The sequence below is a fragment of the Pelecanus crispus genome, chromosome 16 (assembly GCF_030463565.1).
Source record: "Pelecanus crispus isolate bPelCri1 chromosome 16, bPelCri1.pri, whole genome shotgun sequence".
NCBI lineage: Eukaryota > Metazoa > Chordata > Aves > Pelecaniformes > Pelecanidae > Pelecanus > Pelecanus crispus.
The window spans coordinates 1,695,604-1,723,032 of record NC_134658.1 but is presented as its reverse complement, the minus strand read 5'-3'; the positions used below and the strand labels follow the sequence as shown (position 1 = coordinate 1,723,032).

The following is a 27,429-nucleotide window of genomic DNA, read 5'->3' as shown; positions in this document are numbered from 1 at the left end:
TGATGTCCTCTTCAGAGAAGCTTTAAGGGAGAAGCAGCTAAAGAGCCCGAATCATTGCTGTCCAGCCTCTTGTACGTAGCTGGCTGTCTTGTCATATATTCTGGCATATATCTGTGAAAGGTTTCAATCACGTTTGCAGAATGGTAGAGGAGGAGGAAGTCTTAAATACGAGATGTGCTCCAAGTACTGCTCTAGTCATTCTGACGCATCTTGCCACGACCCAAGTTGTTTCTGTCATCTTGCAAAGGCACCTAGATGGGCAGCTGCCTGCGTGTGTGCTGGCCTTTGAGGAACTGGCCAGTAATACTGGACTAGCCTAGCAACTCCAGTCATAGCTGACCGCAGAGGCTTTTCTGACTCCTGTCTCGGCTGTGATGGATCATTTCCTGCCTGAGGTTTCCCACCTACTTCTGGATAGGTCAGAGAGGCCTTCCCTTGCTTGAGCCTGGAGGAAGTGGGAGCAGCATTTCTCCTGGTGGGTAAGCAATGGTGTGTTTATGCCCGTGTCGCCCCAGGGCAAGTCCTTTCTGAAAGGAGGCACAACCAGTTTTCTCCAGTGTCTTTGTAGAAGTACTGTTTTTATAACTTGAAGAGGTAGCAGGAGCTCATTCTCTGTTAACCTCTCCCATATAGGCTTACCAGAGTGCTCAATTACTTTGGTAACAATTTCAGAATTCGGTGAAGATAAGGAAAATCCTGGAAATGGGCTGTTTAGGCCCATTAGTGGTTCCACAGCCTGATTCTACTTGGACACCTTAAGTAGCTCTGATAATTCTTGCTTGTTGACAGGTCAGAGAAGGTTTGTGCTCCACTGCAGGGAGCGTTACAAACCTTCAAGGTGAGGATGGCTCAGGATGAGAGACCAGTTTTGCTTGGATCCTAGCAGCTGATGTGATCCCCTGACTTCACATATCTTCTGTGCTTGTCTGTCTGGGGCCCTGCTTGTGGGATCACAGTTCCTGCTTCTGTTTGAGGAGCGCTGACATCCTGCATGTTGTAACGTCGGGCCCCCAGCTGCAGACAAACAACAGCAAAGTTTAGGACTTTGACAAGCAGTGAGGATGACTTGGGGACTGCCTAAAATATGCAGAAACTCCAGTTGTCTGTCTGGTGCCCTGCAAGGGCAATTTTTATGTTTTCCCAGTTGAGTTTGGACACCAGAAAAGCAGGTAGACAACTTTGCTCCCTGTAGCTGTTCATGATTGGTGTGGTTTTTTTTCATCCCCGTGACCTGAAGTGGGCTTGTTCAAGGCTTATTCCTGACTTCTCCATGGGAGCTTTTCTCTGTCCTACAGCACTCATACCTAGTTTGGCATTTGAATTTCTGCAAACCATTTCCAACAGACTTTTCATCTATATTTGTCCATGATGTTAACAATGGGTATGTTCCGCTCTGCTTGGGCAAACACACAACTGGAGGGGGGAAAAAAAGCAATTGCATTGTTTCCTGCCTCACTGCATGAGGCAGAAAGTGGCAACTTCCTCTGATGCAAGTCCCCTGCTCCAACCACTGTCCATCCTCGTCACCCTTGTTAGAGGCTCACCAGGGTAAGAAAGAAAACTGCTCGTGGGTCCTGGCTCACCCACCACCCTATTCTGTGCTCCATGGTGGTTGCTTGAAGTAGGAGGAGAGGATCCCTTTGCAGGGAGATACCGTCTCAGTTGAGTTCTGTATCAGATGCTGACCTTGGAGAGCATAAAGACGTTTCGTGTAGCGAGAGGTGATGCCAGGTTAGCCTTAGCACAGGGGTGGGTAGAGAATGGCAGGGAAGTGCCTGTGAGCTTCAACAGGCAAGCATGGACACTATCATCAAGGCGCTGTATGTGACCCCACAGGGCCATCAGGGCCCTCTGCTATTCGTGTTCCCTCTTTCTTGGCCTTTCTGCTGCACAGCTCCTCTGACTTTGGCAATGAGCTGGGTCCTGCTTCCTGGGATGAGCAGTTTTATCACTTGGTGCTCCGATTTCTTCTGCTGCACCTGCTGCTGAGTTGGAGCATCTCTATGCTGCCCTGCTGTCACAGGGGACCCCTCTGGAGGGGGCACCTGCTGGGCAGGATCTCCTCTGAATTGGACCTCGTGGAGGTGGCGCTCACAAAGAGGACCCTCAAGTCCAGGGAGCATGTGTCTAGCCTAAACCATCCTGACGTGAGGCTGTGTGGCTGATGTGGAAATATCTGCTGTGGGAAAAGAATGGTCTTTCCTCAGACCCCACATAGCGCATGCGTGCTGTGGGGAAGTGAGGGCTATTTGTGGAAGGGGATGGGCTGGTTTCGATGAGCGTGTGAAATAAAGTGGGAGTTCTCGGGGCCCTGCTGCGGCTGGCCTGTCCCTCCCCTCGTAGGCAGGCAGGCGGCACCAGGCTGGTGGCGAGCAGGAGGAAGTGAAAATGTTCCGCCCATTTATTCATCTCTGTGTTTGGGATGACGGAGCCCTGACGGGTTTGCTGCCTTTTTCTCCAACAGCTGCTCTGTTCCCGGAGGCATCGCAAACCTCACGGGTCTGCTACACATGCTTCTGGGTAGCTGCAAAGCAGCAACCTCCTTCACCCATCCGCTGATGAAATCGGGCTCAAGGCTAAGCTACCTCAGCTGTCCTTTCACAGCCATGCTCTGCAGCTGCAGTATCAGCATCTCCCTTGAGCATGTTTCTCTGTATTGCTCGCCTGCCCTGGAAATCAGGGGCTGCTGGACCAGCAGCATCCCAGAAACATGTCAGTGAGCAGAGCTCTGGGGAGCTGCACTGATTCTGGGTCTTTCCTCTGTGCCAGCTCTGCTCAGTGTTAGGTTATCACATGTCCCTGGGAGGAAACCTCAGCAAAGAGCAGACTTTGGTATCCTCCAACCACAACCAGCTTGTTATGTGACAAACCATGGCCTGCTGAGCTGTCTAGTTTAGGCCACTGCATGTTTCTAGTTCCCAAAGTGACCTTTCAGTTTTAGACATACTTTTCTATGACTGATTTTCAAACTAATTCCTTCTGTTCCCTGTCCCACTCCCATTTTCCCCAGACTGGTAGCAGAGCACAGGTATGCAGGGGTGGCTGTGGCCAGGCTCTTCTGTTTTGAACTAGACCAGCACATCATCTAGCAAAACCCATATTCTCTTCCTGCAGCTGCAAACATAGGTCTCATTTGTAGCAAAACCCACATTCTGGTTTTCCAGAGATGCTCACCACAACCAGAGTCACCTGTTCCCTGCAGAGAGGCCCTGGCATCAGCCTTGCCACTGGGGTTTCCGGCTGTCTAGGCACGTGACTGGTTCTTTAGGTCCTGTTTGGGAATGGAGGAATAGATACTTGGTGTGTTGACCTTTGCTGTTGGCTATTCAACTTACCCTGTGATTTCCAGAGCAATACATCTGTTCAGCTCCTCCCTGGACTCTGCCTTAGAGCAGCAAAACACTCCTGGAGGGACAAGCTCTGCAGGTTTGGGGGCTTCTCTCTGCTATATTGAGTTTCCTGACCTCCCATGGTTAGTCTGGTCCTGCCCTTCAGGGATTCTTGATGTTGTTTGATAGAATAAAATACACTGTCTTCCCAGCTATTGGTACAAAGGGCATTTCTCCCAGGTGCTGTGTCCCATTTCCATTTCATGATGATAAAGCTTGATGGCATCTAAACTTCTGCTGCTTGGGCTCTTCCACCCACTTTAGCTTCATTCCTTTAGTTCCACATGGGTTTGTGTGCTGCTGCCCAGCTGTAAATCTTGTCCCATTAGCACAGGCTCAGCATCTGTATGCCTTCTGCAGCTGAGCCTGCCTGGGACAGTCTGTCTGTCTAGGGAACAGAGTCAGCATCTTGCTGGCTCTCCCAAGAGGGCTGATACATGGCAGTTCCTGTATCTTTTCCTCTACATCCTCAGCCGTGCTCTTTGCTCTTAGATGTGCAACACCAATGTGCTCTTGCTGTGAACAGGGCAAACCATGTGCTGGACTAAGACCAGATCGTGGCTCACAGATCAAGGGAAGCTATCCCTGTTGCCTGCCTGCACTGGGAATAGTGGACCCAGTGTTGAACCCTGAGTTCAAGAAGAGGGATGTGGGAGAGGGACCACCAAAGGGCAACCAAGATGGTCATGGGGCTGGGCACACAGCCTACGAGGAGTGTTTATGGGAGCTGGGCTGGTTTTGTCTGGTAAAGAGGAGGAGAAGACTGATCTAATAGCAGCCCACAACTACTTGAAGGACGGTTTTGCTGTCAGTGGAGTCAAATTCTTCCCAGCAACGGCAGACAAGATAGTGAGGGCCAATGGCCACTTACACAGCTTCAGCAATGCAAGCTGGGTATTAAGAAAACATCTTCCCTGGGAGAGTGGTGCAGCCCTTAAGCAGATCACCAGAGGGGTGGAAGGTCTCCATCCTTGTAGGTTGTCAAGACCTTGACATGTCTGACTTGCACTGGTGCCAAGGATAGTCCAGCTCCAAGCGTCAGTTTGGCCTGAAGTCCTCTAGACATTCCTGCTGCTATGACACCCTGTGTGGCATGCTGGAATTGCCTTGTGCAGGGGGAGTCTTGATACTCCAGCACTCTCTGTGCCTCAGATTGCTTCGTCCTGTACTAATAATGGGAAACACAAATTCCTGTTAAGTGCAGTGGACTTCTGCAGCTGGAGTCAAAGCAGAGAGACCTCTTTTTCTGCATCATCTACTTAAAAACATCTTTCTCCAAGTTTAATTTCTACATTAAGTCCCATCCTGTTCCTAGCCTGCAGCTTCAGTTTGATCATAGGGCAAGTTAAGGACAGTCCTTACAAAGATGAAGCTCATAAGGAGCAGCAGCTCTCAGAACAGGCATTTCCACCTGGGGGGCTGGCAGCTGTGGGGACTGTGCTCAGCGGGAGAATGAGGCAGGTGCTGCTGCCTGTCCTGGAGGTGTGGGAATTCGGCTCCGCCTTTCCCGCGGCTGGTGCTGCAGCAGTGGCACGCAGTCCAGACTCACTGACTCCCCTCTCCTCTGCACACTGAACACAGCTAGGGCACGATGTACAGGATGCTTGTGCCAGGGGCAAGTGTGGGCTGAAAGCCCGGAGGTGAGCCGGATGCAGGTGCCTGTGTGTTTGTACGGGGTGAGGGCTGTCTGGACGTAGCCATTGGCTTTCTCTGGCATGGTCCACCCAGACCTGCCCTCTGCTCCATGGCACCATCGCTCTGCCTGGCTCCAGATGCAGAGAGGCAGGGCAGGCTGGTACACAGGAGATGTGTGATGGGGACAGCCTGAGTAGGACAGGCTGGAGCATCTGTCCAGCCAGGACAGCACCACGGGAGAGCTGGGGGTTCACGCCTTCACCCACCCTCAGCACTAGCAGCACCACCCGGGCCAGGACTGGGGGGCACCAAGCTGTGACAGGTGATGGGGACCAGGAAGAGGATTGTCCCAGCAGCACGTCAGTCACTGCGTGCATGCTGGAGAGCTGCCGGCAGTGTGGGGCTATGACCAGATAGGGAACTTAACCACTGCTAGAAGCAGAAGCGAAAGCAGAGCCTAGAGCTGCTTCCCATGCAGTTCCCCTCTGCAGAGTGCACGAGAGCACCCAGCAGCATGGCCATGGAGCCACTCTCCTTCCAGGAATACATCTGCTCCCTGGACCCTGCCACCCTGCCCCGCATCCTCAGGATTTGCTCCGGTGTCTACTTCCAAGGTGAGTGCTGGGTGCCCACTGACTCCAAAGGGTGCCCCAAGGCTGTGCCACCTCCCCCTGCCATGCCACTGCAGCCCAGGCTCCCCGCTCCTGCCCTGAAGATGGCTGGTCCCCTGCCACCGGGGTGCCCATGTGCAGGGAGAGGCACAGGTCCTCATGCTACCACCAGACACAGGTGCCTAACGCACAGCTTCTTGTAAAAAACTTTCTGTTCTACAGCCAGTGCCCACCCAGCTGAGTGCCCCAGTGCATTCAGTCATGCTGCTAGGAAAGCAGTGGGGCTCCAAAAACCATCCAAGTTGGTCCTCCGCTTCATGCGCAGCTCTCATCCCAGGCAGTGAATCCCCTGCTGGTGGTGGATCTGGCAGGGACGGAGCCACGTGCTCAGTGGCTGGGTGGGAGGGGGATCCCAGAAGGTGGGATGGCATTGCCCCTGACCCCAGTGCGAGGGGTCCAGCAAGGGCACAGAGAGCAGCCTGGTCTGAGCTTTCTGCTTGCTCCTGGGCCACGTCCATGGAGACATCTTAGGTCGAGGAGAAGCCTTGACCAACATGGCTTCCTCAGCTGGTGGCAATGTTGGTGGTGAAACAGAACCACAAATTAGCAAATGCTTCTGCTGGATTTCTGGGGCTCCCAAAAACACTGGGAATGAACAGCAGGATCCTGGCAACACCAATGTGGCAATTACCACCAAGAGGTGTAGGATTTGTAGCATTTGTTTAGGTTATGCTGACTTTTAAAGAGCAGGAGAAGTGGTTGGGGTGGTCTCGCTCTGCTTCTCTGTAGGTCAGTTGGGGTGGATGTTTAGCTTTCCCAAAGACTTCTGATGGCCTTGATAACATCTTAACGTTGCTAAATAGGTAAAAATGCCACTGTTCCAACAGCAGCAGTCAATTTGTTTAGCAGTTGCTGGTAGTCATGGTGAGGTAGCTGGTGCTTTCTGCTTCGCGTAGCAGGGGGTTTGTCCTGAGTTTGTCCCAGGGAGGGGAGAAGTTTGGGGCTGCGCAGAAGGTTTGGTAGCAGCTCAGTGAATGCAGAGATTTAAGGGCAGAAGGGGGCATTGCTTCTGATGGAGGGTATCGTGATGTGGTAGCATAGCCTGAGGAGCTCCTGCTCCAGGAAAGGCTCCGGCTTCAGGAAAGGCACATCTACCCTGTCCCTTTGTGGTGTGATCAAGTACTGAATCTTTCCTGCTGCATTTCTTGTCCGAGTTACATCGGTTCAGCCCAGCCACTCCCATTGTGCTCTTCTGCACTGCTTTTCTCCCCTGTTATGACCCCTGCACAGGACATGGACTGTACAAGCTTCCAGGTATTCCTGATTCCATAGAAATAAGCATCAGCCCAGCAAAGACCCCTCAGCCAACCTTCTGGTTGTGTGTTCCCTTGGCTGCTGGTGAATGGTGTTGGACCTTGCAGACAGATCAGAGTGCACTGGGGATCAATCAGTGTTGCACCCTGCAGATGCGTCATCCTGTACTGTTGACATGTCTTGAACATTTCCTGCCATTACTGAAGTCCTTACTACTTCTGGCTTTTTGTTAGCAAAAATTTGGGTGGGTCCCCAAGTTGTTAAACAAAACTGCTGCTGGCTCGGCCCCTGCTCAGGCTCATCTCCCAGCCACGCACTCCTCGCCTCCTCTGCATTCTTGATCCTGCTTTATGTTGCAAAACCACTCTGGCTTGGTCCTGCGGTGGAGCTGAAGAGTGCTTTGGGGTCCTGCACGGGGCATGCACAGCCACGTGTGTCTGTGTGTCTTCTGCCAGCCAAGGGGGCCAGCCATGCCACATGTGCATGGAGTTAACCAGGTCTCTGCACCCAAGGCGTGAGGCATCTCTGTGCTCTGGGCAGTGCAGCCTGACCGTGGGTTTCCTCCCTTTTCAGACCATGCCCTCAATGCTGTCACAGTGTGACAGGGCACGAGAGGGCTGGAGGAGGGGGACTGGGGCTTACACAACATGCAATACTTTCTGAAACTTCCTAGCTTTCATCCACCTCTTCCTGTCGTTTATTTTTTCACATTTATTTCTACTTCAAGGTTCCGCCCACTGCCGGTGGGCAGGCACTCTCCCAGCCAGTCCCACCCCCCTGCTCCCACCTGCACTCCCCAGGCGAGCAGTGGTCAGTGGCGCGGCAGTGCCTGCAGCAGCGTCAGGTGCCAATACCCAACGTGGGGACACCAGCCCACCTCTGGCGGTGTGTCCAACCTTGGCTTCATCTGTCCTGCTCAGACCCGCTGGACTTTGTCCAGACGGGTTTTGAGTATCTCAAATGATGGAGATTCCACAACCTGTCTGGGCAACCTGTCCTAGTGTTTGACCACCGTGACAGTAAAAGAAATGTTTTCTTACATTCAGAGGAAGTTTTGTGTGTTCTGGTTTGTGCCCATGGCCTCTGGTCCTGGCACTGGACATCACCAAGAAGAGCCTGGCTTTGCATCCTCTCATCAATGTATATAAATACCTGAAGGGATTCCCCCTGAGCTTTGTCTTCTCCAGGCTGAATGCTCCCAGCTCTCACAGCCTTTCCTCACAGGAGAGATGCTCCAGTCCCTTCATCATCCTTGTGGCCCTTTGTTGGACTCTCTCCAGTATGTCCATGTCTCTCTTGTACTGGGGAGCCCAGCCCTGGACACAGCACTCCAGGGACGGCCTCAGCAGTGCTGAGCAAGAGGGGAAGGATCACCTCCCTCGACCTGCTGGCCATACTTTGCTTATTGCAGCCCAGGACACCATTTGCCTTCTTTGCAGCAAGGGCACGTTGCTGGCTCATGTTCAACCTGGTGTCCACCAGGACCCCCAGGTTCTTTCCTACCAAGCTGCTTTCCAGCTGGGTGGGCCCCAGCATGTGCTGGTGCATGGGGCTGTTCCTTCCCAGGGGCAGGACTTTGCACTTCTTCTTGTTGAACTGCATGAGGTTCCTGTCAGCCCATTCCTCCAGCCTGCCAAGGTCCCTCTGGATGGCAGCACGGCCCTCTGGCCTGTCAGCCTCTCCTCCCAGTTTTGTGTCGTCTGCAAACCTGCTGAGGGTGTGCTCTGCCCCGTCATCCAGATCATTAACAAAGAAGTTAAACAGGATTGGACCCAGTATTGATCCCTGGGGCACTCCGCTAGTGACTGGCCTCCAACTAGACTTGGTGCCACTGATCACCACCCTCTGCGCCCAGCCGTTCAGCCAGGTATCAGTCCACCTCAGTGTCTGCTCATCCAGCCCATTCTTCATCAGCTTCTCTATGAGGATGTGATGGGAGATAGTGCCAAAAGGCTTACTGAAGTCAAGGTAAACAGCCACTGCTCTCCCCTCGTCCACCAAGCCAGTCACCTCATTATAGAAGGTGATCGGGTTGGATAAGCGTGATTTCCCCACACTGACAATCCCAATCACCTTTTCATCCTTCATGTGTCTGGTAACTGTTTCCAGAATTATCTGCTCCATTACCTTCCCGGGGTTTGAGGAGAGCATCACTGGCCTGTAGGTCTCTTCTTGCCTCTCTTGAAGATAGGAGTGACATTTGCTTTTTTCCCCAGTCTTCAGGAACCTTTCTCGATTGCCCATGACCTATCAAAGATAACAGAGAGTGGCCTCACAAAGTCAGCAGTCATGGGTGCATCCCAGCAGGCCCCACAGACTTATGTATGTCTGTTTAGTACTCCTTACCTGGTCGTCCTCCAACAAGGGTAGGTCTTCCTTGCTCCAGACTTTCCCCCTGGTCTCAGGGGGATTCCTGAAGGCTGGTCATACCTGTAAAGACTGAGTCCAAGCAGGCATTGAGCACAGCAACCTTTGCTGTGTCCTTTGTGACCATGGCCCCTGCCCCATTCAGGAGCAGACCTGCATTTTCCCCAGTCTTCCTTTTGCTGTTGATGTACTTGTAGAAGCCTTTCTTGTTGCCCTTCACATCCCTTGACAGATTCAGCTCCAAGCAGGCTTTGGCTTTCCTAACCCTATCACTGCATGCTAGACCGTGTCTCTGTGCTCCTCCTGGGCCACCTGGCCCTGCTGCCACCGCTCGTGCACCTCCTTCATATGTTTGAGTTCAGTCAGGAGCTCCCAAGTGTTGGACAGGAGCACCAGCCACCTGCAGGTATTATGAGGAAGCAGTAGCCAACAGCTTACAGAGGGTGGTGAGGCAGCAGAACAGGTTGCCCAGAGAAGTTGTGGATGCTCCGTCATTGGAAGTGTTCAAGATCAGGTTGGACAGGGCTTTGAGCAACCTGGTCTAGTAGTGAAAGATGTCCTTGCAGGAGACATGTCCATGGCAGAGGGTTTGGACCAGATGATCTGTGAAGGTCCTTTCCAATCCAAACCATTCTGTGATTCTATGAAATGCTGAAGAGGCATTTTCTTTGAGGAAATCTCCCTCCGCACCCTACAGGGTCTGTGTACGAGATCTCAGGCAACGAATGCTGCTTGTCGACGGGCGACCTGCTGAAAGTCATGGCCATAGCACTGCAGAAGGTCATTTGTGAGGACACAGGGACAGGGCAGATAATGGAGCTGCCGCCAACATTTAAGGGTGAGCAGGGCTGCCCTGTCCCAGCCCAAACCTAATGGGTGCCCTTCTCCCACGGGAGACCTTTGCAGCCCCCGTGGGCTCAGCCTCATTGTCCCACAGGTCTTTTCCAGCCTGTCCCAACCCCGGGACCGTTCCCGACACTGCAGGGACCGTCCCTGGAGGGCGGCACGCGGCGGGGCCTGACGCTGCGCCAGGTGCTGAGGCGGTCAGACAGGTGGCCGCAGGCCCTGCTGTGCCCCTCCATCGGCACCTGTGTCCTGCTCCTGCACCCAGTCTATGAGGTGCATGCCGCCATGCACTGTGAGTCTGGATGGAGCGGGCGGGGTGCTGGGGGGAGGCAGGGGGGCTGCGGGGTCAGGGCAGGGTGCTGCGGGGTCGGGGCTGGGGGTCGAGGTGGTGGGGTCAGGGCAGGGTGCTGCGGGGTTGGGAGGGGGGGTGCTGCAGGGTTGGGGGCCTACACTGGTTTGGTGCTGGGACCCCGATGCAATGGTGTGGGTGGCTGCAGGTGGGGGTCGTGAGGTGGGGATCCTCTCCCACATGGGGCTGGGAAGGGGCTGAGCACGGGGTCAGGGCAGCTCTGCCCCACAGTGCGTCGGGACACAGTGAAGATCCCCTCCACGCTGGAGGTGGATGTGGAAGATGTCACGGAGGAGGCGCAGCACATCCACTTCACCCGGCCGCTGCTACTGAGCGAGGTGCTGGGGATGGAGGAGGTGCTGCCGGCCCAGGCCGAGATCCTGGAGGGTCCGGCCGGCCCCACCATCTTCGAGAGTGCCTGGGTGCCGCGGCTGCGGCGGGGGCAGTGGCTGCAGCTCCATGGCCGCTCCCACGCCTGGCGGGTCCTGGCCTCGGCCCCTGGCAGCAGCCGCCATTTCCTCCTCTCCAGCACCTACCAGGGCCGGTTCCGTCAGCGGCCTCGGCAGTTCACAGGGGTGCAGGAGCTGGCAGCCGGCCTGCAGCCCGGGCGGCGGCTGCGCGTGGTGGTGACGCAGGACTGCGAGGGCCAGGGGGACGACGTGCCCCCGCTCGGTGTGGGTGACCGGCTGGAGGCCCGGAGGCTGCAGGGGACCGGCCCCAGCACCTGGCTGCTCTGCCACCGCCATGGGGGCGGGGAGGAGGAGGAGGAGGAGGAAGGCGAGGAGCTGCTACTGCCGCTGGACCTGGGGGGCAGCTTCGTGGAGGAGGCGTGTGACAGCAAGAAGTATGGACTGGTGGAGCTGCTGGAGCAGCAGCCGCTGCCCTGCGAGGTCCGGGTGGTGGCCCCTGACCCGGAGCTGGAGCGGGATGCACTGGGCGCCCTGCCCGCCCTGCGGCTGGAGGCCCGCCTGGACCAGCCCTTCCTGGTGGGCAGCTTCTGCGAGGAGCCGGAGGAGGGCTTCGAGATCCCGCCGCAGTGGCTGGACCTCTCCCTCCTGCTGAGTGAGGGGCCCGTCCACCCCCGGACCCCCCGCACCCACCGCGCCCGGGTGGAGGAGCTGACCGAGGCCTTCTACTACCAGCTGCTGGCCCAGCTGCCCGGCGGCCTGGCCCCGCCGCCCCCGCGGCCCCCCAAGCGAGCACAGGCGGGGTCGAGCCCTGGGGGAAGGTGCCACTCGGCCCCCAGACCCCCGGTCCCCAGACCCCTGCCAGCGAGCACCCGCCCGGCTCCTCCGCTGCCGCCGCTCCCGTCCCTGCCCCGGCTGAGTGACCCCAGCCAGTATGGCTGGCGGGGACCCCGGGGGGATGCAGGTGAGGCCCCCGGCACCTCCCGGGCCCTGGCCCCTCCACGGGGCTCAGCCCGGAGACGTGCTGCCCTGGCGGGAGGACGGGGCCCCCCAGCAGCGTCAGCGGGTCGCGCTTAAGTGGGGAGTGGCCACCACCGCGCCGGGGCTGTCCTCCTGGGGACCTGGGGCAGGGATGCTCAGCTGGGGACATCTGCACTGCAGCCAGCTGGGCCCCCATGGGGACTGCCCCTTCCCATCCCCTTGTCCCATGGGGGGGGGGGGGACACATGAGGAATTGCCCCATCCCCGTGTCCCACATGTTGGGGGGGAACTCACAGGGTCTGCCCCATCCCCGTGTCCCATGTGGTACAGGGAACCTAGGGGGGGGCTGCCCCATTTCCTTGTCCCACATGCAGGGGGGATGTGTGGGGGGCACCCCAATCCCTTGTCCCCCATGGGGTCCATGGCACAAGGGGAAGCAAGGCTTGACCTCAAGGGCGACAGCATGGTGACCACTGCCGACAAGCCCTTGGCCTGCATCTGCCATGGAGTGGGGCACCTTCCCACCACCCCCAGATCACAGGGGACCCGTAGCCCCAGAGTCTGTGGTGGCAGCTGCTCTGCCACCACACCAAGAGAGGCCCTTCTCCCCCACACCCCTTCAGTCCCCGCTGTGTCCGGGCGCAGCTCAGACTGGGGAGGCGGGGAGAGCAGGTCAGGGCGTTCCCCGTGGGGTCTCTGCCGCGGCCCGTTGTGGTGCACGTCCGTAGGCTGTGCTCTCTCTTCCCTTCCAGGCACGGAGAGCGACAGCACTGACCACGATTATGAAACTGTTGATGACAACGTGCAAAACGCAATTCACAAAATGCAGGCAATTTTTCCTTTCTAGTCCTCTAGTTCCGGGCAGCCACCCAGCCTCTAAATACTCTTCGACCTTACATGACATCAGTTACTTGCAGAGGCTAAATACAGCCCTGGGGATCCGCAGCACAACTTCCAACTGCCTCGGTCCTGCTGCAAGGTGCCCACGTTCCTCGAACGCAAGCAGCCCGTACGCTGTCAGGACAGCCCCGGGCACAGAACAAATCCCCTGTTGTGCTGTGGGCTGTGTCCTCAGCTGTCACCCATGGGACTCTGACAGCATCAGACCAGCCTTCAGCTGAGTGGCCACCAAGATGCCACTGAGATGCCAGCCCAGGCCCTGGGACACAGATCTCACTCCCCACCACCGTGTTCCACCGTGTCTGGGCTGGGCTTACAGATGCTTCCAGTCAGAGATGCTTTGGGACCAGCATGTCCAGACACTGGCTGGCACATGGGGCAGGATGGGGTTAGGAAGAGACATGACAAGGTACTTCACACAGTGCAAGCTATGCTGCAGCTGGGGCTCAAACCACTATGTGACACATTTGTATGATTGCATGTGTTTTGGATTTAGTAGGAGAAGAACGTTGATAACACGCTGATGTTTTCAGTTGTTGCTCAGTACTGCTTATGCCAGTCAAGGACTTTTCAGCTTCCCATGCTCTGCCAGGGCCACAAGAAACCGGGAGGGGGCACAGCCAGAATAGTTGATCCAAACTGCCCAAAGGGCTATTCCATACCATACGGTGTCATGGGCAGTATAGAAACTAGGGGGGGGGGTTGGCTAGGGAGCAGCAATCGCTGCTCAGGAGCTGTCTGGGTATCAGTTGGCGGATGGTGAGCAATTGCATTGTGCATCACTTGCTTTGTATATTATTATCATCATCATTATTATATTGTTATTATTATCATTACTATTTTACTTTATTTCAATTCTTAAACTGTTCTTATCTCAACCCAGGAGTGTTTCTCACTCTCACTCCTCCGATTCTCTCCCCCATCCCACTGGGGCAGGGGCAGTGAGCGAGCGGCTGCATGGTGCTGAGCTGCTGGCTGGGGCTAAACCACGACATACACCTAAACATCCCAGCATTAAGGCCAGCAGCAGATGCCCTGGGTCTGGCAGCCAGCCCCACAGACGTGCACAGAGGGAAGAACTGCTTTTTCAGAGCCAGGTCACTTCATTACCAGCAGGCCCCTGGGAACTCAGAGGCAGCAAAGGACAGGTCAGCGCAGCACAGCAAACCAGACTCCCATCTGGCAGGCAGCAAGCGCATTTCGGTGTCTCAGCATTCAGCGTGAAAGATCCCAGGTTCTGCTTTTCAGCAAGGCTGTGGTTCATCTTGTGAGAACAGCTACATGCCTTATGGGGTCATGGTGAAAAATGCTCCTGAATATTTATGAACTCCTGAAACGCTGCCATTGACAAATGCAAAACAATTTCCAGAAGGTAGCTTTCAGCTTTGCATTTCATGTAACAGGAAGCATATCATGACTAGGAGGACAGAAATACACTGAAGCAGCTGCCCTCAGCACGCTGCCTTCCTGAACAAGGCAGGCTTGTGCAGAGAAACAGGAGAGGCAAATCTGTTCTCTGCCCCCCCACACATCACCAGTATCAACCCTGCTGTTTCCTAATTTAGTGGGTTTTTTAGTTATGCTTTAAAAATAGTTGAAAGAAGAAAAACTTGTACCACGTGATGTAATTCATTTGAGCTTCAGCTAAAGTACTTCTGGTGGCAGATACAACATGTAGCTTTCTTCAGTAGTACAGTTACTTAATTTCTTAGTGTCCAGGCATTCACTTCAGTTTGACCTTTTAAAGCAACTTACTTCAAAAGCTAAGGAAAAAAATAACTATAGTCAAAGAAACTCTGGAAAACATGGGCTGTGCTTTTACCCACGTGGCTAGGCTTTGCCAACACAGATGGTCTTTAGGGAAGAAAAGCCTCTAGAGCCACACACGCGTGCAAGACTACCCAAGTTAAAATTTTATTGGAAACATTCAAAAGCTCTAGTAACAAGATCACCTCATAGTACAAATATAGATTTAAATGCATAAACTAAACTTAATTAAAAATCTATTCATGATTACTGTACATTAGTGGAGTACACTCTTGGCTACCCACTTTGTGAATGAAAAGGAATGAAAGTTGAGTTACAAGAAACAGCTCTACAAACAAAAGACAATCTGCCCAGGACAAGATTAGAAAGAGGTTCTTCTTTCTAACACAGGCATCCTCCTAGGAGACAAAACAAACTGAAGCTTCTGAAGCTTTGAGGCATTCAGTTTTCCCATGTCTGTTTATGCTTTCAGTCACATGGTCACAGCATATAATCAATACCAGTTAACAGAATCCTATACGTTCTGCTTGTCCGTGAATTCCAAGGAGGCACTCACAGAGTAACTGAGACTTTCACAGGCTAGAAAGAGCAAAGATCACCTTCCATGTTGCAAAGCTCAGCAGGATAACTTGATACATGGACAAGCATTTGCTTAGAACTAAATCCAGCTGGAAGTAACTTCACTCAGCATCTGTCGACTTATAGTGATCATCATCCACAGTGGAGTAGATGTGTCCCTCGCTGCTAAGGAATTCAACAGCTTGCCTTTGAAGAAAAAAAAAAAAAAAAAAAGCAATTGCTGACTAGTTCATATCAACACCTTTCTCTCAGGGATTTTCCATTTACAGACCCCATTCCTACTGTTCCCTTCTGGCATCTGCCAAGGGAAGCTCTCGGTGGCTCCATCCTGTGAGCAGTTTAAGTGCTGCTCCACCAGTCAGTAGGCACAGAAAGTTTCTCCAAAGCTATGGCAATGTGCTCCCCCAGCAGCTCGCAGACTCTGCCTGCCACAGAAGTGGTGGGAAGGCCACCGCTCTCAGTACTTCCCCGGTAAAAGCAGTACCTCTCACTCTGCTTCAAAGGGGACAGAACACAGAAAGATAATGGATGTTAATTACTGTCTTTAGGCTTCACTGTTTTTCTGAGTCTCAGGGAGGAGAAGCTGTAAGAGACAGCAAAGGAAAAGAGAACAGCAACAGCCTATTCCCAAGTTCTGATCAGTGTGCAGACAGCAAGGTAGTCCTTGAACAGGAGAAAATATCGCTGAGGCACTGCGGTACTCCCAGTGCCTATTACTTTGCTACTGAACTGTTACACAGCTTGTTCTGAAAATAGGGAGTGAAGCATTTTATTACCACTTCAACTGACAATCACTCATTTTAAGCTGTTGAAGACTTCAAAAGCTCTGGCTCACTACTGCATCCTACTGGGAACATCTGAAATTACTAGCGCTGTTGAGCAAGTAAGGATCCAGGCTTGCCCACTATTTTCCTCTCTGCCTCCTTTTATCAGACTCCAGGAAGGACCACCTGGATTTCCGGAACATCCTTCGTTTCTACACACTTACTTGATTGTTGACATGCTCATATTGTGGAGCTGAAGTTTCAACTCTTGAAGACTCATACCTTCTGGGACAGGGCAGTTTTTAATCAAGTTCAGCACCTGCAAAAGCAAGAACCACCATTAGCACACAGCTAGGCTTCTCTATCATCGATAGACAGCAAGGTCGAGGAAGAACTACCCGCTTTCAAAGAGCAACTGAGCTTTCATTTCTTTGTCCTACATCACGCCGCAGCAGCCCCCGCGGCAACTGCTGTGTTCCTGGAGAAGCTTCTTGCACCCACCTGACTCTGATGCGCTGTGAGTCCATTCACTGGTAGGCTGCCACCTCCTCCGTAGCCCCCCACATCACCTATCCCAGCAGAGGAAAACGACTGAGGCACTCTTGATGCTGACTGAAATTACAAGAGTAACATTGCTGTGGTTACACAGGCTGCTGCAAGCCCATGGCATTGAAGACTTAGTGTTACTTCAGAGAGACAGTAATTAAAAACAGATTCCCAAAAGAAACCACTGGAAACAGACTGCAACGCAATCTCTCTCCAAGGAATCCAGGACTCCTGTTACACCTTCACTGCAGCCCTCTGACAGCTTCAAGCTTTCCAGCCCCACAACTGGTATACAATTTCCCCAACGAACCAAGAGATCCCTGGGAGATAACCAGTAACCCAGTAAGGGCCAAGATGGAATCAGAATCTTCAAGTACGTACGTACCATAAGATTTTTTCTGAGGATCATATGCGCATTGACAATCTCTAGTATGTGTGTGGTGAACTCATTCATATTTTCCAGAGGCATGATCTTAAATGCCACCAAGCTTTTCTTATTCTTTCAAAGAAAAAAAAAAAAAAGCAAAGAAAAAAAATTAACATCACAGCAACAGGACCATGCTTAACAGCCAATCCAATCATTCTTTCCAGGAACAGGGATGGGACAGTGGTGGGTAGGGAGACTGTCTGCACTTAACTAGTCCAAAATTTTCCAACTTGCATTTTCATGCATAATTTTGCAAGACAATGCAGACAGGATAACTTCTAACTGGCTGGTAATTAATTGCACTTTGTTTTAATGCATGCACCTTTATTTGAATATTTATTCATATAGTTATAATATTTAGTTATGAGGCAACCACATCACATAATATGCTATAAGAAGCGTCCCCATTAAGCAGAACCAGGTCTAAGTTCTACAGTACAAAAACCCAAGAACATGGTGTCTGGTACTCTGTTCTGCTAAAAACACCACACTGATGAAGAACAGCATTTTAAATGGGTCCTCTGCCATTTGCATTTAGGAACAATTAAAGTGCTATTAAATACAGCCCTGGCAAAAACATTGAAGGATTTGTCCACAGGAAAGGATGAGCAAAGATGACGATTAAGTAGATATTCTAAAGGGAGCCCACTAACACTGTGCCAGATCAGCAAGCCTTCACGCCACTGCTCCAGCCTCATGACTCGAGGGGTCGGGCATGGGTAACATCATCTCACCTGGAAAGAACGAAGATGACCAGCTACTTTCACGTAGGTCCCTGGAGGTACTACAACATTCTCACCACCTGCCTCCTAACAGAGAGGAAAAGGAGAAAGGAGAAAGGAATGGTTTTCTGATTCACCTTTCTATTTCTTGATTATCACAATAAATGCCTTAGGAAAGGAGGCTTATCTCAAGCAAACACAAACAACATGCATTCCTACATCCAGTAAGAGCAGCTGGGTAAGCATAACCATAAATGAAAAACAGAGAGAAAAATATTTGCTCATTTGAACACACTGTACACTTGACAGCACTCAAAGCCAGTTGTCTGCTCTGCTGTCTCTGTCCACTTTCCCTCAAATAGGAAAAAAGCAGGTGTTCAACCATGCAACTTGGCTAGGGGAATGGAAGCAGTCCAGAACCTTTTTTGAAGTTATGATAAACTTGCAGTTAAGCCAACCGAATGTCTGCCTAATTACTCTCCCAAAGTTCTTCAACTGAACTCGGCTGTTTGCCTTCCAATATATGTTACAGTAACATGGGCTAGCTTTAAAGGCCTGCTATACCAGCGGTGAAAATTATCAGCACTTCAGGAGGCATGCATCAGAAAAACCAGACACTATTCATCAGTACACATCTTTGCCTCAATTACCGAGCCACACAGAAAAGTCTGTTCACTCCCTCTCCTTGTATTTCTACACAAAGGTACCAAGCATGCACCTCTCAGTTCAGCTATGAAGTAACGGCTGAGCTTCAGCAGCTAAACTCTAGAAAATTATTCAAAGTGATTCAATGTAGAACTAGATATGAATTACAAAACGGGAGAAGAGTCACGTACAACACCAGTAACCTCTGCTACAGCAGCATCTCCCTTGGCTTTCAGAGGCACGTTATTCCTAAAACACTTTTCAGAAGAGCCACATCTTTTTGATAGGTTTTCTCTCTTCACTGCTCCCAAAGCTTTTAGAGAAATGCGCTCATAAGGAATACGGTGCTTACGTCAGTATCAACCCACTGCCTGACATCCATCGGGGCTGCCGTCATGTCGTCCACTTTGTAGAGAATATTTGTCGGTGCTTTCTCAGCATGCCGGATTATCCCCATAATGGTCACCTGCGTTGGAAGAGGGAGGAGTTCACCCGGAGGGCCCCTGGAAGCGAGTCCGGTTTAGCCTCTTTTACCTTCCCGCTCGCCGCTCTCCCCCGGCGCCCACCTGGGAGATCTCCACATCGCGGATCCGGAAGGTCTCGTCGACCTGCTCGGCGGCCAGCAGCTGCGACACGGTGCAGGGCACGATGTTCTGCGAGCGGATTCTCTGCAAGGGGCGGCGGGGCCGTCAGCGCCGCCGGGGAGCGGCCGCGCCCCTCCCCGCTCCTCCGGCCGCCGCGGCCCCGCTCCCGGCCTACCTGCTTCTTCTCAGCCTGGGTGCCGGCGGGGGAGCCGAAGCCGCCCGGGGACTGCGTGTAGCCGCCCGCGGGCCCCGCGGTGCCCACGGTGCCGTACCCGCTGTCGAAGGTCCCTGAGGGGAGAGAGGGAGAGCCCGTGAGGCGCTGGCGGTCAAGCGCCCCTCGTCCCCGCCGCCGCCGCCATCACGGGGCGCGGCGGCGGCCTCGCCCCCCCCCCCCCGTCTCCGGCGGCCCCGGGCGCCCCTCGCCGCCCCCAGGCACCGACCCCGGCCCGGCCCGGCCGCCCCCGCCCGCACCGTGCCCGCTCCACATGGCGGCGGCCCAACGTCGGGCGCCCGCCGGCCCGCGCGCACCGCCCCTCCTCGCGCCGCCGGCTCCTGCCCAATCCGTGGGCGCCGCTCCGCCGGGCGGCAGCCAATCGCGGCCCTCCATCTTCCGGCTCCTTCCAGTAGGGGGAGGCCGCGCGGAAGCGGCCGGCGCCATTTTGAGTGCGGGCGCTGCCCGGCCGCGCTGCCGTGAGGGAGGCTGTAGGGAGGCGGGGCCGGGCTGTGGGCAGGGCCGGGCCGGGCCGGGCAGGGCAGGGCTGTGAGCAGGGCAGGGCAGGGCAGGGCCGGGCAGGGCAGGGCTGCGGGCAGGACAGGGCAGGGCTGTGGGCAGAGCAGAGCAGGGCAGGGCAGGGCTGGGCTGGGCTGCGGGCAGAGCAGGGCAGTGGGCAGAGCAGAGCAGGGCAGGACAGGGCAGGGCAGGGCAGGGCCGGGCCGGGCTGTGAGCAGAGTAGGGCAGGGCCGGGCTGCGGGCGGGGCAGGGCACAGGGCAGGGCAGGGCAAAGGACGGCACAGCACAGCACGGCAGGGGACGGCACGGCAGCCGCTGGCCGATATGCAGCCCGTCGCGCTCCTCCTGCTCTGCCCGCTGGCCGCGGCCCTGTCAGGTAAGGGGAGGCAGCGGGCCCCGCTCCCCGGCCGGGCGGGGGGTACCAAGCGGCGCCCGGCGGCGGCTCCGCGCCCCCCGCCCCGCTGAGCCTCGGCGTCTCCCGGCAGCGGCGGGGCGCTTCTGGCACATCACCGACCTCCACTGGGACCCCGACTACGACGCGGCGGCGGGTGCCGGGCAGGCGTGCCCCTCGGGCGGCTCCCGGGCCTTGCCCGCCGCCGGGCCCTGGGGCAGCTACCTCTGCGACGCGCCCTGGCGCCTGCTGGCCTCCGCCGCCCGCGCCATGAGGAACCGCCTGCAGCGGCCGGACTTCATCCTCTGGACCGGGTGAGGACGGCCCGGGGCCGCGCCGGGAGGGGCCCCGCTGCTGCGGGGCGGCCGGGCTCTGACCCCGCTGCTGCCGGGGGCTCCTCAGCGCACCCCGCTCCTCCGGCTGCAGTGCTGGGGGCTGAGGGACGGTGCCGCTCTCTTCAGAGAGCTGCTGCTCGCAGAGGAGGAACGCCAGATATTCCCGGAATTGGCGGTGGGGGCTCTGGGGCTGTGCCTTGCTCTCGGGCTGGGGCACGGTCAGCCTGCTGTGAGGGTTGCCACGGTTTGCACGGGAGAAGGGGCAGCCGGCGGGCTGGGACGTAAGGAGCTTGTGGGAGATCCGGGGCTCCTTATGTGGTAACCATTTTGGAGAGGTGAGATAACGATGTGCCTTATAATGCAAAATGGAGGCTTGGCGGGGAGCGTAACTGCGATGAGGCCTCTCGATGCCAGCAAGAGGCTCCCAGCAAGGCCCCAGCAGTGAGCAACAGTAACGTAAGGAAAAGATCACCGCTCGCTATCCTTTCTTTTCAATTGCGGCCAGCCCTGTCTGTCTTCACACAAACCCTTGAGACCTGAAACGCTCGGGGGAATGGGACGCGCCTTTTCTGTTGGTGCACCAACTCCTGCCTGTTAGAGGCAGTGGGAGGAGAGCATTGCCAAACAGACTTGCAGCATTTCTTCAATCTGTGAAGAGGCATCTGGGAGGCTTGTCTCAAAAAGGGGCTTTTTTGCTTTAGAAGTATGAAGAATCTCCCCAAATGGAGCATGTTTTCTCCTAGTGGGTACCCTATTCCACAGGAAGCCTCAATAGCACTTACAGACAGTAAAATCTTTATTTTGCATGATTATTGTAAGTATATATGTCCTCTTGTAATGTTTGCTTTTCTTCTAACACTGCAACATCAACCTGTAATCTGCTGTAACCTCCAGTCCTGGTTTGCAGTGCTGTTGCCTAACCCCATGTTTTCATTTTCTGTCTCTGCAGATGATTGTTCCTGCTTAGAAGTAGTTACTGGTCCTTATGACTTTATGCTGATTTTTCTTTTTCCTTCAAACTGTTTCCCCCGGTTCTTTGACCTCATTCTGAATTTTGAACTTCCCCTCCAATGGGCTTGTTGACAGCCCAGCATCATCTAGAAATGCCATAAGCATGTTACTGAAAACACTGAAGCATTTGTCTGCCCCATGTTCGGAGGCAGACCTCAATGATCCCTGCCTTATTTGAGGCATTCATTTGTTTTCATTTTAATGACAGTTGTTATCCTGCTGTTCACACAGCTGTGCAAACGGCTTTGCTTCACTATTGCTGATCGAATGTTGACCTGAAATTGCAAAATGCTGTTCCTTGCAATATTTCCAGTCAGCTTTAGTGTCTTACTGAATGCACTGAGGCAGAGTGAACCTCCACTTTATATGCTTGTGTATAGATTTTTTCAAAGTAGAATAAAGTGGAGCCGGTTTTCACTTTGAGCAAGTCCTTGAAACTCCTTCAGTGCCTTGGCCAGTCAACATAGCACTGGTTCCTGCCCCAAAAGCTTTGACTTTATTTGCTAGGAGGCGAAAAGAGAAATAAGCAAGTTTCTCTGCCTTGCTTATGACTTTAACCATATGCCCTGTGAGTCACAGATAGCGACTGTGCTGCTTTTATTTTTCTAGAGATGATACTCCACACGTCCCCAATGAGAAGCTTGGAGAAGAAAAGGTTCTGCACATAGTAGAAAATCTGACTTCTCTGATAAGAGAGACATTTCCAGGTAGGATCTGAGGGGATGAGAAAGGGAGAGGGGCACACAGTCTCATGGGATGAGCTTACCAGGGTGGAGAAATGACAGAATTGAGAAGGGGAAAGGCACAGAAGGGCAGTGGTTGTTTGGACTTGTTTGTCCTCTTCCTAGTTGCTGTATGTCATGAGGCATGTCTGAATTGAGGCATCTGACGCACACTCATTTTTTCACGTTAACTCACTCAGAAGAGAGGAAAATAAACATTGCTGTAACTAGTCATTAAGACAGAAAAGGCTGCAAGATTTCCTCACACTTAATCCCTGTCAGCAGTGGGGGAAGGAGCGCTACTGATGGTGAAAGCTCACTGCTTCCTCTGTAAAGCCGTGGCTCTGGGGTGGCTTGTCCCAAGGAGGGATGGTCTTCGCAGTGTTGTACCCAGTCAGTGCAACCACGTGGCTGTGGCGTGGATGATTCACTTTTGCAAAGCTCTCAAGCCATGATGTTCTTTCCAAGTCTGTGAGTGCCTCGGGGAGCTTTGGTGCTGAGGAACTCTGAAGCAGTCATTGATTCCTCTGTGCCTCCTTTTCTCTGTCTCTAGACACTAAAGTCTACGCGGCGATGGGCAATCATGACTTCCACCCCAAGAGTCAGTTGCCAGGGAAGGAGCACAGGATCTACAACCGAACAGCTGAACTGTGGCGTCCCTGGCTGAACGATGCTTCCATTCCTCTTTTCAGAGCAGGTGTGGCACCACTGGCTCATGTTGGAAGCACTCTGGGGAGATGGGGGTGGTTAGGAGAATACCACAAATAGTTTTCCCTGCTTCTATGCTCAGACCAACAGTATTTGTAGAGTATTTACAGAGGAAGAGTCCAATTTAATGCTGATTTCTGGCACAGAGTTCTCCTGCATGCAAGAAAAGACATTTCTTCATGCTTTAGTCCTCCTGCTTTCCTCAAGTTACTGGAAAGTGACCCTACAGAGAATGCAGAGTGGTGAGCTTCAGTGGAAGAAAAAAGATCTTTTAAGAAAACTGCTGGTGCAGGCCAACACTGTGGCTCTCTAGGGCTGCCCAGCTCCTGGTGCTGCACACTGTCCCCACGCAGGGTCTCTCCTCACCTGGAGAGGCATAAGCACGACAAGAGGTACACAGGGGGAAGAGTTGCTCCGAATCCCCATCCTGAAGTGGTCAGAGCGCTGCCAACACCTTGTCCAGACAGTGACGCTGCTGTGGTCATTGCCACGGAGAGCTGAGAGGGATGGAAACAAAAGGGTCTGGGGTCACAGCGACAGACCAGACCTCCAGCTCTGTCCCTGCCGATTGCATTTTTCAGGAGCTTTCTACAGTGAGAAGCTGCCCAGCCCAAGGACAAGGGGGCGAATGGTTGTCCTCAATACCAATCTGTACTATGACCAGAATTACGAGACAGCTGGTGAGGAAGATCCTGCAGGGCAGTTCCAGTGGCTGGAAGAAACACTGACCAATGCCTCTAGAGCAGATGAAATGGTATTAAAAGAAATGAATAAACAAACTTTGTAGAGGGCTTCTCCCAGCCTGGAAGCTCTTCTTGCTCCTGCTCTCCCTTCTGTGCAGTCAGAGCAAGCCAGGGCTCTGTGGGAAGCGTGGGCTTTGCATTCAGTGCAGCTCTTCACTTTTGTAGGTCTACATCGTGGGGCACGTCCCTCCTGGCTTCTTCGAGAAGAAACGAGACAAGCCCTGGTTCCGGAGTGGCTTTAATGAGCGATACTTGAAAATTGTGCAGAAGCACCACAGAGTGATTGCTGCCCAGTTTTTTGGGCACCATCACACGGACACCTTTCGGATGTTTTACAGTGATACAGGTATTGGTTCTGTCCACCCAAGCATTTGCGCAGTAGCTCTGCTAACCCCCAGAAAATCGCTGTCAATGAGAGTTTTCAGTGGCTGTTAGCTGAATGCAGCTGAGAAGCCAGAAAAGGCTTGTGAAAGTCTTTGGTCAACAAGAGACAACAGTGGTTCTGATCTCCATCCCCACCCTGTAGCTCCAGCCCTCCTTTCTGTTCACCCTCAAATTTTGTTGTTTCCCTTCAATGCCTTGCAATTTTTTGCCTGCTCCCTATTGATGGGTTTTGGACATCAGCTGAGACATAAGGGAGCAGTTTGCATGCTCTGGCTCTCCTTTGAGCGTGGTTCTCTTGCACACCCTCACTGCAAGAGTCTTTGACAGCGGTGGAATGCCCGTTCTCGGCTGCCGCAGACCCATATTCGATCCCTGATGCCATTCAATGTGCTGATCTTTATGTGTGCGCTGTCGTAACTCCGGCTGGTGACAAAGCTGCTGTTTGCAGCGTGATCGGTTCCTGGGGTGCTCACCGCAACACGGACGGGGTGTGATACAAGCCAGGGTCTCCCATTCATGGGTTATTTTGCCTTTCTGTTAAGGTTCTCCAATCAATGTCATGTTCGTGGCCCCTGGAGTGACTCCCTGGAAAACAACATTACCTGGGGTGAACAATGGAGCCAACAACCCTGGGATTCGGGTGATCGACTATGATCCAGACACCCTTCAGGTTTTGGTAGGGGATCCCCATGTGCTGCATGCTGCAGTTTTAGAAGGGTGCTTTAATTCCTCCACATGGTTTTAACAGGCAGGACTACAGGAGCCAAGTGGCTATGTAGGTGTCGTGGTTTAGCCCCAGGCAGCAGCTCAGCACCATGCAGCCGCTCGCTCACTGCCCCTGCCCCAGTGGGATGGGGGAGAGAATTGGAGGAGTAAGAGTGAGAAACACTCCTGGGTTGAGATAAGAACAGTTTAAGAATTGAAATAAAGTAAAATAGTAATGATAACAATAATAATAACAATATAATAATGATGATAATAATAATATACAAAGCAAGTGATGCACAATGCAATTGCTCACCACCCGCCGACCGATACCCAGACAGTTCCCGAGCAACGATCGCTGCTCCCCGGCCAACCCCCCCCAGTTTATATACTGAGCATGACGCCGTATGGTATGGAATAGCCCTTTGGTCAGTTTGGATCAACTATTCCGGCTGTGCCCCCTCCCAGTTTCTTGTGGCCCTGGCAGAGCATGGGAAGCTGAAAAGTCCTTGACTGGCATAAGCAGTACTCAGCAACAACTAAAAACATCAGCGTGTTATCAACATTCTCCTCCTACTAAATCCAAAACACAGCACTATGCCTGCTCCTAGGAAGAAAATTAACTCTATCCCAGCCGAAACCAGGACAGTAGGAGAGGACCTCAACCGAGATATTTCAGCCTCATGGCTAGCACAAAGATTTAGTAAGAGCGTCAGCGAGCAAAGGCAAGGTGACGGCGGTCAGCTGGCCTGGGCCTTCCGCTGGGATGAGTTCCCCAGGGCAGCGCAGGACAGGCTTTGTCGTGTTCTTCATGTCTTTAAGCTAGCCTTGCTTTGACGCTTGCTTTACTACCCGGGTAACGTGGATTGCAGAGCTTCTCTTTGGGGCCTGACAGACTTGTCAAACCCCCTCCAAAAGCTTTTAACCATCTAGAAAATTATTTGGGTCCCCCTACTTGCTAAATTGATTCATTTGTCATGGATCTGAATTTAGGTGAATTGTAGGGGCAGATTCTGTTTCCTCTGTCTCTTCTTTGCAAAGAGGTAGAGGATGGGTGTTTGTGCCTTTCTTTGCAATGGATAAAGCAGCTCTGTAGATGCTCCGTTTACATGTTTATAGCCTGAGAAATGAATGCTAAACTACACTGTGGAAGGCTGGGGAGCTAATGAAGTGGAGAGAAAAAGGGCAAGAGACTGAGAACAGTAGTTGTGAAAAATATTATTATTTAGTTTATTCACAGTTGAGAAAATAACTGCACTCTAATACTACGCCAACCCTTGCTTCTGCCAGTGGGCAGTGTTGAATAGTAAATAGCAGAGTGATTCTGAAGCAGGCCGAGCTCAAAATTGCTGATGTTTGGAGATAAAAGTCAAGCAGAGAAAAGCCATCCCTTACGAAACAGAACACTTCTGTGGCAAATTCTGGAGGCTCCCACCTGAGGTGTCTGTCCCCAGATTTCACATCTCAGTAGAAAGCACCTGTTGGGAGGCAGCTCAGCCCTGGCTGGGCAGGGAGATGCGCTGCCTGCAGTGAATGCACGCACCCGCTGTGAATGCACGCGCCTGCGGTGCTGCACACCAGTGGCTGGGAGAAGGGGCTGATCGCATCCTAGCCAAACGTTTCACTCAAGGCCTGATCCTTTCCTGATTTGTCCTCGTTCTGTTTTTCTCTCCCTGCAGGATATGGTGACTTACTACTTGAATCTAACTCATGCCAACATGATGGCCTCAACATGGGAGGAAGAGTTCCCAACATGGGAGGAAGAGTATAGGCTGACAGAAGCCTTTCAAGTCCCTGATGGCTCTGCGCGCTCCATGCAAACGGTGCTGGAGAGGATATCAAAGGATCCACGCTATCTGCAGCGGTACCACGAGTTCAACTCTGTCAGTTATGACCTCACCCCATGCGAGGAGGCCTGCCGCGTTGATCATGTTTGTGCCATCAGGGAAGTTGATTTTACAAAATACAAGGAGTGTGTTAAAACCAGCAGCTCTGCCTCTGCCGTCATCAGTGGTTGGCTTTTATTATTCTGCTTGCTCTTAGGACTTCTGAGTCCCCAGCAAGTGTCATAATGACAGAGCAAGAGAAAATGAAGAGAGCACAGGTTCACCATGTACATGAATCGGCAATTGTGAATGCTTTTGGCATTGAGAACTTACTTGGAAATCAAGGCAAAATCAGTGGATTTTAGTAAAAATTCTATGACGTTGATTTGAAATCTTCTAGAGAAGCTTGACGTTACAGGAAAGGGCAGTGATTGCTACAAAGTCTTTCTGTGCCAGACTGACTGGCATCAGGGACTCTCTCTCTTCTGTTGTGACTTCTGAGGTAGTCTCACAAATCGGATGAAGACCAGGCCTCTCCATGGACTTTAACTTACCATGATGAGAGCTGTGAGCTGCCACGTGTTCCTGAGGAGTCTGCTGCCACAGCAAGAAACTTCATTATTCCTATTTTTTCTTTTTTTTTTTTTTTTTCCCAATTGCTGAGCATAAACAGCTCTTCTTTTCTGTGCTTTCTTAACTTGCATCCACTTAGTTTCTTCCTTCAGCTGGGCACGGCAAGCTGACCTTGACCGCTTCGCCGTTAAGGAACACTGAATGATTTACCAGCCTTGGGCTCTGCTGCCTTCTCTGGGAACCTTGAGCGAACCTAAACAAAGTGATGGCGTCGGGCCCTTTAGGTACAGGTGAATGGGATGTAGAAGGAATGTTTGTGTTGGCTGTAAAAGGCAGCTCCAGGCTCTCCCAGGGGTCCGGCTGCAGGCGGAGCGGGAGCTCGCGAGGCATTGGGGTGTCGCGCTCAGAACGTGCAGCCTGAGCACGCCCAGATTGGGCGCCAGCCTCGGGGGCTCCCGCAGGGCGTCT

At 53.2% G+C, this 27,429-nt stretch overlaps 3 protein-coding genes across 3 annotated transcripts; 2 read left to right on the top strand and 1 right to left on the bottom strand.

Moving 5' to 3' along the window:
• The first annotated feature begins 5,525 nt into the window (after window positions 1–5,525).
• THEMIS2 (thymocyte selection associated family member 2) lies at window positions 5,526–12,776 on the top strand. The gene is given in 6 exon segments (XM_075722122.1): window positions 5,526–5,638; window positions 10,014–10,154; window positions 10,254–10,454; window positions 10,743–11,771; window positions 11,774–11,882; window positions 12,545–12,776. Coding segments are annotated over 6 exon segments (1,782 nt in total). The 5' UTR covers window positions 5,526–5,538; the 3' UTR covers window positions 12,747–12,776.
• Window positions 12,777–14,691: 1,915 nt separating this feature from the next.
• On the bottom strand, window positions 14,692–19,320 carry RPA2 (replication protein A2). The gene is made up of 10 exons (XM_075721869.1): window positions 19,305–19,320; window positions 19,009–19,121; window positions 18,816–18,917; window positions 18,602–18,715; window positions 17,617–17,691; window positions 16,841–16,954; window positions 16,557–16,562; window positions 16,411–16,521; window positions 16,134–16,228; window positions 14,692–15,331 (listed from the first exon to the last, which is right to left on the bottom strand). Exons 1-10 carry the CDS (start codon window positions 19,318–19,320, stop codon window positions 15,247–15,249), a joined length of 831 nt encoding a protein of 276 aa, XP_075577984.1. The 3' UTR covers window positions 14,692–15,246.
• A 567-nt stretch (window positions 19,321–19,887) lies between these two features.
• SMPDL3B (sphingomyelin phosphodiesterase acid like 3B) lies at window positions 19,888–27,340 on the top strand. Its single transcript, XM_075721868.1, has 8 exons — window positions 19,888–19,939; window positions 20,049–20,268; window positions 21,910–22,007; window positions 22,576–22,719; window positions 23,312–23,484; window positions 23,639–23,819; window positions 24,400–24,533; window positions 26,242–27,340. The coding sequence occupies exons 1-8, from the start codon at window positions 19,888–19,890 to the stop codon at window positions 26,632–26,634; spliced, it is 1,395 nt and encodes a 464-aa protein (XP_075577983.1). The 3' UTR covers window positions 26,635–27,340.
• Window positions 27,341–27,429: the final 89 nt, after the last annotated feature.